Here is a 12959-nt window from a genome sequence, read left to right as displayed (position 1 = left end):
AAAGAGATGTATGAAGGTGTTTCAAAATTAATAGAAACAATAAGCTATTTACTTTGATAGGACTTTTATTTTAAAAATAATGTGGTGCTTTAATTTCTTGAATCAGTGTAGTTATATTATATCATTTTTGATCGCTTGAATCAAATTAAAATTATATGAAGAAGAAATTCATTTATATATATATATATATATATATATATATATATATATCTATATATATATACCCAAATATATAGGTCGTTAAAAATTTAATTTACAATTTAAGTTCATTTTTTGGTAAAAATTTTTTCTGAAAAATATAATTTTATTGGAAATATAAAAACTTTTAGAAATAACTCAAAAATGAAATATAATTTCAAAATCTTCTCCAGTTGATGTAGTCTATTACATAAAAAACATAGTATATTCAAATTTATATTTTTATTTTAAAATAATAATAATAACAATGTGCCATTGTCAATAATTTTCAAATGCCAAAAAAATATATAATTACATATTTAATACGATATTTAAAAAAAGATTTTACCAAAAAATTAACGTAGGTTTAAGACAAGTTTAATATATTTTGTTTTTTATTTAATAGACTACATCAACTGGAGACTATTTTGAAATTAGATTTTGTTTTTGAGTGTTTATTAATTTGGATTCTAAAATTGTTTATTTGGAATAAAATTGTATTTTTCGGAAAAAATTCCAGGGTACATGATTTCAACAAAAAATCGATTGTCTTGAGGCTCGTGTTATTTTGATTATAAAAATTTCTTCCTAGTGCTTTCTTATCATAAGAAAGCTTTTTAGGGAATGTCGCAGTAAATTTAATTTTTAACAACCATACGTTAATAAAAATTCTAATACATTTTTAAGTTCCTCAAAACAGCGTAGAATTATGTTAAGGAGTATTATATACCCAAATATATACAATATACATTAATCTAATCGTTAAAAATTAAATTTCTTGTGGCACCCCTTGAAAAGTTTTCAAAATAACATGTGTCTCAAAACATTCTAAGTTAATTTTTTGATAAAATCATGTTTTTTGAGAATTTTTTCTAAAAAATATAATTTTATTCGAAATATGAACAATTTTTAGTAATAACTCAAAAACAAACTATTTTTTCTAAATTTTTTCAAGTAGGTGTGTTCTATTAAATAAAAAATAAAATATATTCAAATTGATATTTTTATTTTAAAATAGTAATAATGACATAATTGTTAATAATTTTCAAATGGCAAATTAATATATAATTACATATTTAATAAGATATTAAAAAAAAAAAGATTTGGGTTCTAAAATTGTTTATATTTCGAATAAAATTGTATTTTACAAAAAAAAAAAATCCAAAATACATGATTTTATCAAAAAATTGACTTAGACTTAGATTTTGAGGCACGTCTGACATCACATTTTAAGTTAAGTATTCAAAATAACAGAATTGTATTAAGAAGTATTGTCTAATATTTAGGACTCTAAAGGAGAACAGAAGATGGAATTCATTAGCAATTAAACTTACCTCATTTGTTCGACCAGTCACTTTTGATCGCTCTGTATATTTTGATATTTGAGTCATATCCTCATTTACGCCAATGTCGTTTTGTAATTTCAAAAATAACGCATTGTTTCTGTTAATAAAGACAAATTTGTTTCAATAAAAAAATGTCTTCACAAATACTTAGTTCAGTTCCTGAAATATCATGAAAATGTTTCTTCCGTTGCATTTTCAGTCCCGGCCAGCGGTGTCCACCTCTATCTAACAGTTCCACCTTCATGCAGTCACTGCCGTTAAATAAATTAACGGTGAATTTAACAAACGCTTGTTATTTTATTCGCGCGGACGCCCACTCCATTATGCCCATAAACCGGAATTTATGGTCGTCATTTCGAATTGCAAATGCGCTAAATCTTTTTTGGACCGCGCGGCACTGAAATAGGAGCCATCCGGACGCGCTAAAAATTACAGCCCGCTTTTATTATGTGTAAACAATAATTTTATTGGGATAACGCAATAATCGGCTGTGTTAACTGTCAGTTCGGATTTTTGGCCGTAACTCAGTCGTATTAATTTGCCCGATTAATGCGCCGCCAATTAAATAAAATGCAATGCGCCATCAAAACTGGACGACGCGAATGTAAATTCTGTTTTGAATCGGTCGCCGGTTTTATGACTTGTTTATGAGAATCATTGGTCATTATAAGGATCGCGGGGCATAAACAAAGAATTATGGCCGAATAATAACAGAATATTAAAATCTGAGCTTCCATAAATAAACTAATAAATTTTATACGAAATTAACTACTTGGTACTCTCTGGGTTATCGATTGTGACTTGTAAAATTGTTTGACTGGAACACTTGTGAGGCTGGAAGAATTGATGTGTTTGATTTAACCCCGGAAATGTAAACAGTGCTAACCTTTAAGGGTGCGTCCCTGGCAGATATAGTGACATCGACATCGGGCGTCATGATTAGTGGCCTACAACCAAATCCACTCGTCGAAAACAAGCAAACAAATTGGTGACGCGAGTGCCTTGTATGCACTCAGATCGGCCATTAACGTTTCAAGTGCGGCCTCTATTTCCGATGACAATGCTTAACGGCTTATTTATTCCTTTCCAAAGCGGTCCCGTTTTTCATTTCCCATATTGGACGTCCAATAAGTACACAGTAAATCAAAGTAATACAAGGGAATTAAAATTAAGTGAAGCCACATTATTAATAACTCAAAATCATTGCTGTTTTTTGGTATAAACAGAATGAACGATTGAAATTTAAAAGCACCACGTTTGAGCATGTAGTACATGTATCAATAACAAAAGCGTAGATACCGGGAAAACGACTTCCTGAACGGCGCATGTATTGGATAAATCTCGAAGCCATGCACTTTAAATTGCTCCCGTTTTTCATTGCGGCATTTCATGGGCAAAGGAATACGCCATAAACTATATAAGATTCGCAATTACCTGTGGGCCCGTTTCCCACAAGAGCCGATACGTCGATGAATAAGTCCGGAACGATTTAAGGACGGTATAAACCACAATGGACAAATTGATTAATAAAACATCGTGGACGTACACGCGGAGAGAGCGAGAAGAGGAGGCCGAGATGGTGCACCGAGCACGTTTTAGATATTAAAACGGTCGCAGATAAGAGCGGTGGTTCTTCTTTCGGCCGACTGAAGGAATATGTTGAGGCGATCGGGATCTGGAGCCGCCGAGATCGGAACGATACATTCGCAATCGGGAACAAATTAATAGTCATTGACTGGAAATATACGGTTAATCCGGATTTCAAACTTGTCTTTCTGCAGCTTGCTAATCTTGGTTCAATTTCTCACTCTTATTTTAACTGTATTTGTTTCCCTTTTGGCTTTTTTCTAATTGTTCTTTATTTACAACTAGCTGTACTTGCGACTTCGTCTAAGCGTGTTGAAACGATCATTTTCTAGACGGTGGTCTCGAGATTCCAAAGATTCTTGAGCCCTTAACAATGAATGATGCGTTCTATCTAATTGTAATCGTTCATTCCTCTCAGAAGTACTCTCATTCGACCTAGACATGAACATCCGTAATCTACAATTTGTAAGACGACTCTCCCTATCTGGTTCAGATTCATTTTCACGTTGCAATCTTTGACTTTTAGCCTTTCTTATGTTTTTAGAGAGATTTGACTTTGTTTTAGGCATAACTAAATATTAGAAAAAAAAAACAACTATCTACGTTACTAACTAAATAAAATAACCTATACATAATTTATCAATTTCAATGTAAATCTGAATATTGAACACAAATGTACTTAATTTATAATTATTTATAATTATTCCTTAAAGGTAAAAAAGGAACGCAGTAAAAATGTAACAAAATATTTTGAATTAAGATAAGATAAGATAAGAAGAACGGATCCGTGGAATTATAAAAGATACCTATCAATTAAATCAAACTATTAATGAATCGTTGGGGGGAGAAGTGGTGGGAGGCGCCCGACGTGACGGCCCAGAAGTGGCATGCGCGTGAGCTGCGTGTAGTACTGGACAGTACTTGGACATTGCAACATTACTTTATTTTTCTAAAATAAAAGAATTTTTCTAAAATAAAAGTAGCCTAAGTTATTCCTTATTACATCAGCTACCTGCCAATAAAAGTCCCGTCAAAATCGGTCCAGCCATTTCAGAGATTAGCCGGAACAAACAGACAGACAGACAAAGAGACAAAAATTGTAAAAAATGTTATTTTGGTGTATGTGCCATATTTATATTCATATGCATGTAGTAAAAAACGTTTATTTCAATATTCCAAACAGACACTCCAATTTTATTTGTATGTATAGATGTACTCTCTTCTTTTTTTGTTACTAATTACAGACACAAAGATACATCCTTTTATCTAGGAAATGGAATATATATTTAATACTAGCTGTACTCTCGACTTCGTCCGATAGCGTGTTGAATACGATCGTTTTCTAGACGGTGGTCTCGAGATTCCAAAGATTCTTGAGCCCTTAACAATGAATGATGCGTTCTATCTAATTGTAATCGTTCATTCCTCTCAGAAGTACTCTCATTCGACCTAGACATGGACATCCGTAATCTACAATTTGTAAGACGACTTTCCCTATCTTGTTCAGATTCATTTTCACGTTGCAATCTTTGACTTTTAGCCTTTCTTATGTTTTTAGAGAGATTTGACTTTCTTTTAGGCATAACTAAATATTAGAAAAAAAAACAACTATCTACGTTACTAACTAAATAAAATAACCTATAAATAATTTATTAATTTCAATGTAAATCTGAATATTGAACACAAATGTACTTAATTTATAATTATTTATAATTATTACTTAAAGGTAAAAAAGGAAAGCAGTAAAAATGTAACAAAATATTTTGAATTAAGATAAGATAAGATAAGAAGAACGGATCGGTGGAATTAGAAAAGATACCTATCAATTAAATCAAATTATCAATCAATCGTTGGGGGGAGAAGTGGTGGGAGGCGCCCGACGTGACGGCCCAGACGTGGCATGCGCGTAAGCTGCGTGTAGTACTGGACAGTACTTGGACATTGCAACATTATTTTATTTTTCTAAAATAAAAGAATTTTTCTAAAATAAAAGTAGCCTAAGTTATTCCTTATTACATCAGCTACCTGCCAATAAAAGTCCCGTCAAAATCGGTCCAGCCATTTCAGAGTTTAGTGGGAACAAACAGACAGACAAAGAGACATAAATTGTAAAAAATGTTATTTGGTGTATGTACTGTATTTATATTCATATGCATGTAGTAAAAAACGATTATTTCAATATTACAAACAGACACTCCAATTTTATTTATATGTATAGATGTACTCTCCTCTTTTTTGTTACTAATTACAGACACAAAGATACATCCTTTTATCTAGGAAATGGAATATATATTTAATATGTAAACTAGTATTATGTACTTCCATACACAAACACACTCCCTTCATAATATTTAACACAATGAAGAGCATTGTTACAAATTGGCATTCAAGTGATCATGAATAATTCGATCTAGATTATTTGATTTGCCTTAATTTCACGGATAATGCGACCGTACTGAGAGTATCATCGTGACCGGCGCCCATAATTGCGCTTATTAACTGTCTTGAGCGTAAAACGTTGTGTAAATTAGGCCATAAATCCAGGCGAAAGGAAACTAATTAGTCCTCGCACTCGCCAAACCGTGCAAATTTCATATTTATCAAAACTTGAACCTATAAATGTAATGACTACATTGTGTTTGATTTATATTTATATCTCTGTGTATCTGATCTGCATTGAGGTTTATGGTAACAATTTTATTGGCCATTCAACTCTAAACATAATCCTTCGATGTTAAGAAGTGTAACTGAAAAGGAAACTGTAAATTCTCGTATCTAACATAATGGATTTAAAATCGTTTCCTCGGAATTCTCGTCGTGCACCTGAAACTGGAAATTAAATGTACCGTTCCGTTGCAGGAAGCGGTACTAATTGATTTTCTGCGAAATTTTTCGGGGCCCCGCAAATTCATGAATCAATTATGACCTTATATAGGTAAACATCGAGCTAGTCCGGATTGAGTCGGTGCTGAATTTAGTGGTCTTTAGCGAAGTCAGTCCACCGTAAGAATAACACATTCTTCTTGCGGCGCATCTGATAACGGGGTTACCGGTAGGTCTTTAATTAAATTTGCAATTAGCGTCCGACGTGCACCCACTAATTAATACGACAGGACCAAAAGGATGGCCAAAGATGCACAAAGCTGCATCTCCGATCCCTCGCCGTTTGCCGCAGCTCCCTCCAGATGCAGATAACGGCGTTATTGTTTGGGCTCAAAGATGCTTCCGTACACATAAATGGATTTCCAAATCAAAACTCGGTTTAGGAGTAACTTTTCTTTAAAATTCATTAGTATTACGTTTGGTTTCAATCTGATAAATATATTTTTAGAAGATTTTATTCCAATTTATTTCCAATTTATCTTGAAAATTAATAAACAATTTTGTTTAAACTACATTTCTTCTTTTATTTGGTTAAATATGGCCTTTGGAGATTTTCCCCCCAATTTGTGGTGACGAGTAAACATGTCAGATCATCCGTCCAATATTTAACCAGTGATCCGTTGACATTGTATCCATATATCCATATATACATATCCATATCAATAAAAAATAAGACAAATATACTGAAAAGGCTTCAAATATAATAAATATATTTTTAGAAGATTTTATTCCAATTTATCTTGAAAATTAATAAACAATTTTGTTCAGACTACATTTCTTCTTTTATTTGGTTAAATATGGCCTTTGGAGATTTCCCTCCCAATTTGTGGTGTCGAGTAAACATGTCAGATCATCTGTCCAATATTTAACAAGTGACCCATTGACATTGTATCCATATGTCCATATCAATATCCGTATATCCATATCCATATCCATGTATTCATATATCCATATCCATATATCCATATCCATATATCCATATCCATATATCCATATCCATATATCCATATCCATATATCCATATCCATATATCCATATCCATATATCCATATCCATATATCCATATCCATATATCCATATCAATATATCCATATCCATATCCATATATCCATATCCATATATCCATATCCATATATCCATATCCATATATCCATATCCATATATCCATATCCATATATCCATATCCATATATCCATATCCATATCCATATATCCATATCCATATATCCATATCCATATATCCATATCCATATATCCATATCCATATATCCATATCCATATAACCATATCTATATATCCATATCCATATCAATAAAAAATAAGACAAATATACTGAAAAGGCTTCAAATATAATAAATATATTTTTAGAAGATTTTATTCTAATTTATTTATAATTTATCTTGAAAATTAATAAACAATTTTGTTCAGACTACATTTCTTCTTTTATTTGGTTAAATATGGCCTTTGGAGATTTTCCCCCCAATTTGTGGTGTCGAGTAAACATGTCAGATCATCCGTCCAATATTTAACCAGTGACCCATCGACATTGTATCGCTCTTCGGCGCACCATCTGGACAGGACAAAACGCCAACTATTTAATACCGTCACATTAACATCGTTTGTTCATTAACGACACAGATCCGCAAATATTTCATGACAAGATGTACGACCGCACTTCGTTTACATATTTATTAGTTTTACACGCGCACGCTACAAATGCAGATGTGTGTATCCATTAGTGCGACTTGTCTGGCAAAAATTTATTTCGGCCTCGCAGTTTAGTGGGTCCGTGGAAGCTGGCGACGCACATCAAAGCGGTTGCGACACAGGAAACAAACAAACACTTAAATCGAGGATATCGCCCATTGAGGATGACAAAGTGTAAGTCACAGCGGAGCGGCGAGTAAAAGAACGGCTGACGAGCGTCCCGCCGCTGCTCTTAAAAAGTTTTGCACGTTCCCAGAAGTTTTCTCGGTCGGGTTCTGGGAATGTGTCAATCTGCCAAGGGCTACAATTAAATTGCATTTAGGGGATGGGGTTTCCGCAGCTTTTTGGTTGGATACGCTGTTACAATATTTATGTAAAAGTGTATCAAAGTTAATATCAACTTCTTAACTTACAATTTCCGAGAAGTGGCCTTCCGAAGACAATTATAAATGTATAAGGACTAATATTTACTTCTCTTTGAAAATATATTTTCTATTCATTATTCATTTGCTGATATTTTTTTACTTCGAAGCAAATTGGTTGACAATGGTGTCCCCCGTGAAAATTATGTGTAATTTTTAGTTGATATATTATTCAAATATCTTAATAACTCGAACTAAATATTTGGCACAACCTCCAGTCGAATTTCTTCTGTCTCATTGTAGTGTGCCAATTAAAAATATTAGTTTTAATCATGACAAAGCGAAAGCAAATCCCAATGTCCTTACGAAAATAAATTGTAGACTTTAGAAATGAAGGTATGTCGTACAATTGAATTTCTGATATTCTGCACATCAAAACTATATTCTTATCCAAATCCATATCCATATATTCATTTCCATATATCCATATCCCTATATCCATATTGATATATACATATAACCATATATTCATATCCATATATCCATATCTATATAACCATATTCATATATCCATATCCATATATCCATGTTCATATATCAGTAACTAGATCAATAAAAAATAAGACAAAGATACTGAAAATTATTTAATAAAGTTTCCAAACTTGTGTCCAAATAAAGTTATCTTAATAAAATTGAAAAAATTATTCTTATACAGGATATCGAACAAGTAATTTTATTTAAATCATTCATTGTTTATTAATTATTCGTTTAATAAACAATTCAAATGTAGGATTTCCAAACTTTTCTCCAGGACTGTATATAAATAAATAGCCAAGAAATGAAAAGAATTGATTGAGGCATTGTTATAAAAAGTTCTGCCTTAAAATTAACATTCTTCAAAATAAAAAAATATATAAAATTAATAAAAAAATAAGGTCACAAAAACCACGTCTTTCTAATAAATTAATTTCATCTGATTAACTAGATTCTAAAATAAATATAAACTAAAATAAACTTATCACCTCTCAGTTTGTTTTTAATTAACACTAATTAATTTTATGGCCATAATGTATATATTTATTTGTAATTATAATTTTATTATGTACAATATTAGCAAAAAGTAGAGCAACTTTTTTAAAATTTTTGTTCAAAAAAATATATTTTAAAAATTAACTTTAACCCTTTATAAATTTAACAATTACATAGTTAACCAAAAAAAAATAAATAGCTTACTTTTGGGCTGGTAAAAAGTATATATAAATATAATAATTATTATAATAAATATAATAATTATTATGGTAAATCTTGCTGATTACTATACTTTTTGTCTTATTTTATTACTCATTACCTCTCATAAGTTTTTAATTTTTTTAACATTAATTTTTTTAACATTAATTTTTTTCCTTAAAAGCCACTGCTTCAAATATTTTGTGTGGTTTGGGTCATTATCTTGTTGAAAATAAAGTTTTAGTGGCATATTTTGATCTGATACGGTACCATGTTGTTCCTCAATATTTCTTATATTTAAAACTATCTATGATACCCTCTATTTAAAGGAGAAAACCCATTCCAAACACCGAAAAGCAGCCCTATACCATAACCGACCTGTAGGTATGGTAAACTTTGTTTTAAACCTTTCATGAATAGGTTAGCTTACATCTAAAATCCTATTACTGCTTACCAGATAAAACGTGCTTTCATCACTCCAGATCGCTCTTGTCTAATCATTTAAAGTCCAGTGTAAAAGGGACCTGGCAAACTCAATTTTGGCTCGTCTGTTCCTCCCTCTATCACTTACGGTTCTTGGAGAAACATTAATTCCAAGTTGTGTCTCAAATAGACCTTTTATTTTGCTGAAACTCAGGAAAAGATCCTTTTTGGAATAGGATAAAATTTTTTTATCCTGAAACCTGTTGGTTTTTCTTGGTCTTCCACTTTTATTTTTTCCTTCCACATTACCAAATTTTGAAAATTGTTGTAAAACGTGCATTACATCGTATTGAAAGAACGATATAATCGGTCATTTTAATTCGGAATATTAACTGATGTACACTGTAAAACTAAAAATGACATTTAGTGTCTGTACGTAGATAACTAAATATTTATTGTCTTTTTCAGGTATGTTCCAAAAAGTATATTGAAATATGTAAGTAACAGTAAGTTAAGAGTTTCTGAATTTTTTTCTTATTTTTTATACATTTATTGAGAATAAGCATGTAATATCACCAAGAAACAAATTTCAAACTTGTTTTATTTCTATAATAAAACCAAATATTTTTAAGGGTTGAATTTTTTCACATATTAAGGATTGATACGTAGTTATCATAAATAGGTAGCATGGACCTACAAAATTGAAACCAACTGAGTCTTTTGTCACTTTTTTTTCTCAATGTAATTTTCAAAGTATAACAATCACAAGTCTAAATAGAAAGTCTTTAAGGCAAAATTATCTTTTTCTATAATCCAGAAATATGGATTTGGAGTAGTATGAGTTGGTTTCGGACCGATTTCAAACTGCATAGTTAATTTTTCTACATAACAGACATAGCTTAGCAAAGACGTTGACGTTGAACATTTGGAGCACGTCTGCAATGCGTCTGGTCCAGATCCAGAGCCGAACTCGCGGAGGCTCCCGTCATCATTTAATGCGACTGGGATCTCCACGCTATGATTTAGGTGCCTTCGAGGCGAATATCGCCGGGCGATAAATCTGGTGGAGCGGTGGCAGGACGACACATCGAACGCATTTTTTAGACGGGCCGGAGCGGAGACTCGCGCCCGGCATGATTAAAATACGTGAACGCCGGAACGCGACACCATATTAATCTGCCGCTAAATATATAAATTGCTCTGGAATTCGACTATTTACAAACAGTGAACGGAACGATTCGAACATTAATAAGGCCGAAGGGTGGGCACGGGCACGGGGACCACGTGTTTTTTCCCATCTCGGTATGAAATGTGGATGTCGGGACGATTTTAGAAGATGGATTGATACTTTTAGGGGACGCTAAATAAAAGTGCACGCTGTAACTGTCTCCAAATGACTTACCAGTCAACTTAGTCGAACGTATTACGGTAATTAACGGCCTACATGTACGGACACGACACACAATTTTTAACCACTTAGAATGTGATGTGAGTTTGCTTCCTCCTTTGATAAGCAGACTTATTAAAACGTCTTATTTAATTTGTCCGGCTTCCTGCAAAATATGATCCCGTTCGAGATGCGTTCAGTGGCTTGATGATCACCGGCTATACGTAGCAGAAAATTGGAGGAGAGACACAGCGGTACGCCCCTGTGGATAATCTAGAGTCTCATCCTGGAGTCGCTTCTTCGCGACGGCCGCATCGATGGTAGCCAGAGCCACGGCCAGATTAAGATCGCATCTCCGGTGGATATTTAACATAAATTTAGCGGTCTCTTTCAGGCCTTTGATTTGTATGCAATTAGTAGCCGGGGAGATGTACGGCGGCCTTTGGTCGGACGGCGGCTATTAACATATCCTGCGAGGACGGGGGCCTCTCGGACCGCCGCTGCAGCTCCACCATGTCCCGCGCCCGTTTCTTCGGGTCCCCAGGGGAGCCGCGACAGTGGAGATCGCCGTCGACGATAGCGGATCACTACGATGGCAAAAAACGCGCATTCCCCCGGCAAAACGATTGTCGTTTTAATTTGTCCGCCGCTGTGATGGATGAATTTGTAATTCTGAGTGAAAACAAGCGGTTTTCGACGGCCGACGGTCGAATGTGCGTATGTCAACATACGGAACATGTTTTGTATGGAAATCGACCGAGTTCTTTTACATGTACTGCTGCGTGGATGTGCAAAGGACATGGTATTATGTCACCTTCATTTGGTAATGTCCAGGGTCCAGTGAAAATAAATATTTTTTATCATTCACGCCTAATTACTTCCGAGTTTTATTTTCAAATAAAATTTGAGGAATAAATGATGTTTAAATAACTATATTTTAAACAATTAACTTTTTTTTATTAAAATATTAAGTTAATATTTTAATTATAACATATAATTAGTCCAGTTTTAGTAATAATAAACCCGCAGTTAAAATAAAATTTAAGCGAAAAAAAATCTCTTTTATATATTCTGAAAATAGGTTCTATAACAACTTAATGGGCGATAAAACATTGCTACATTTCTTTAGGACTAACATCTCCATTCCTTCATCTTAAAGTGAACTTGTCTAATCACATACACTTATGCTTGAACCAATTGTAATCTAATTGAGGTAGGCAAGATATTAATTAGTTTATTTTACATCAATTCAAATTAATAGTTGAAATTTAATGCATACATTAAAATCAATAAACTCTATAATATTAACAACTACATTACATTTAATTGAGAATGAATTTGGTTAAAGGGCAACTTAAAAGTCATTAATAATTGCCTATAACTTATAATTTTATATGCGAAGTTGTGCAAATGTCCAATATCTCCTCGCATCATCAATTTACGGTTAACAACATGTAAATGTTCAAATTTTAACGGTCTTGAGCACAATGCACTGAAATATGTGCCGTGCACGCTTGAACGAATTCATTAATCACTTCGTATTAGGTAAATTTATGTAAAATATATGTGACATTGTCAGTGAAAATTTAATTAACAGCTTGTTACATATGTAACATTTTGATAATTAATAATTATCACACTTTATATTAATCATACGGCCGTGCACATGTTACACTGTGTGAACAATGTAATAGTGAGATCGACCAATGTTTTTCCGAATGAGGTACGGAATGTTGGAAATGGAAAACAGTCTTCAATCGTTCACAAATTGTTCATAACTAAGACTAATATACTGATGCTTCTAAAGGTAGAAAACGATTTTTTACAAATGTGAGACGTTATTCTTGTTCATCCTTATTTA

The 12959-nt window shown here is 32.8% G+C and overlaps 1 protein-coding gene across 2 annotated transcripts in view; it reads left to right on the top strand.

Annotated features, from left to right (window-relative positions):
• LOC109601018 (mental retardation GTPase activating protein homolog 4) overlaps nucleotides 1-12959 on the top strand; it is a 117574-nt gene that overhangs the window by 64099 nt on the left and 40516 nt on the right. The window contains exon 6 of one of the 2 annotated variants that reach the window (XM_049964003.1): nucleotides 10180-10254. The exons of the other annotated variant lie outside the window; for it this stretch is intronic. Coding sequence (XP_049819960.1) covers nucleotides 10180-10215 — 36 coding nt within the window. The 3' untranslated portion in view covers nucleotides 10216-10254. Of the gene's footprint in view, nucleotides 1-10179; nucleotides 10255-12959 lie in introns of those variants that run through there. 2 annotated transcript variants of the gene reach the window in all.

Source organism: Aethina tumida, chromosome 2, assembly GCF_024364675.1.
Source record: "Aethina tumida isolate Nest 87 chromosome 2, icAetTumi1.1, whole genome shotgun sequence".
In the NCBI taxonomy this organism is placed as follows: domain Eukaryota; kingdom Metazoa; phylum Arthropoda; class Insecta; order Coleoptera; family Nitidulidae; genus Aethina; species Aethina tumida.
The sequence above is the reverse complement of the archived record's forward strand: the minus strand, read 5'-3'. Positions and strand labels throughout refer to the sequence as shown.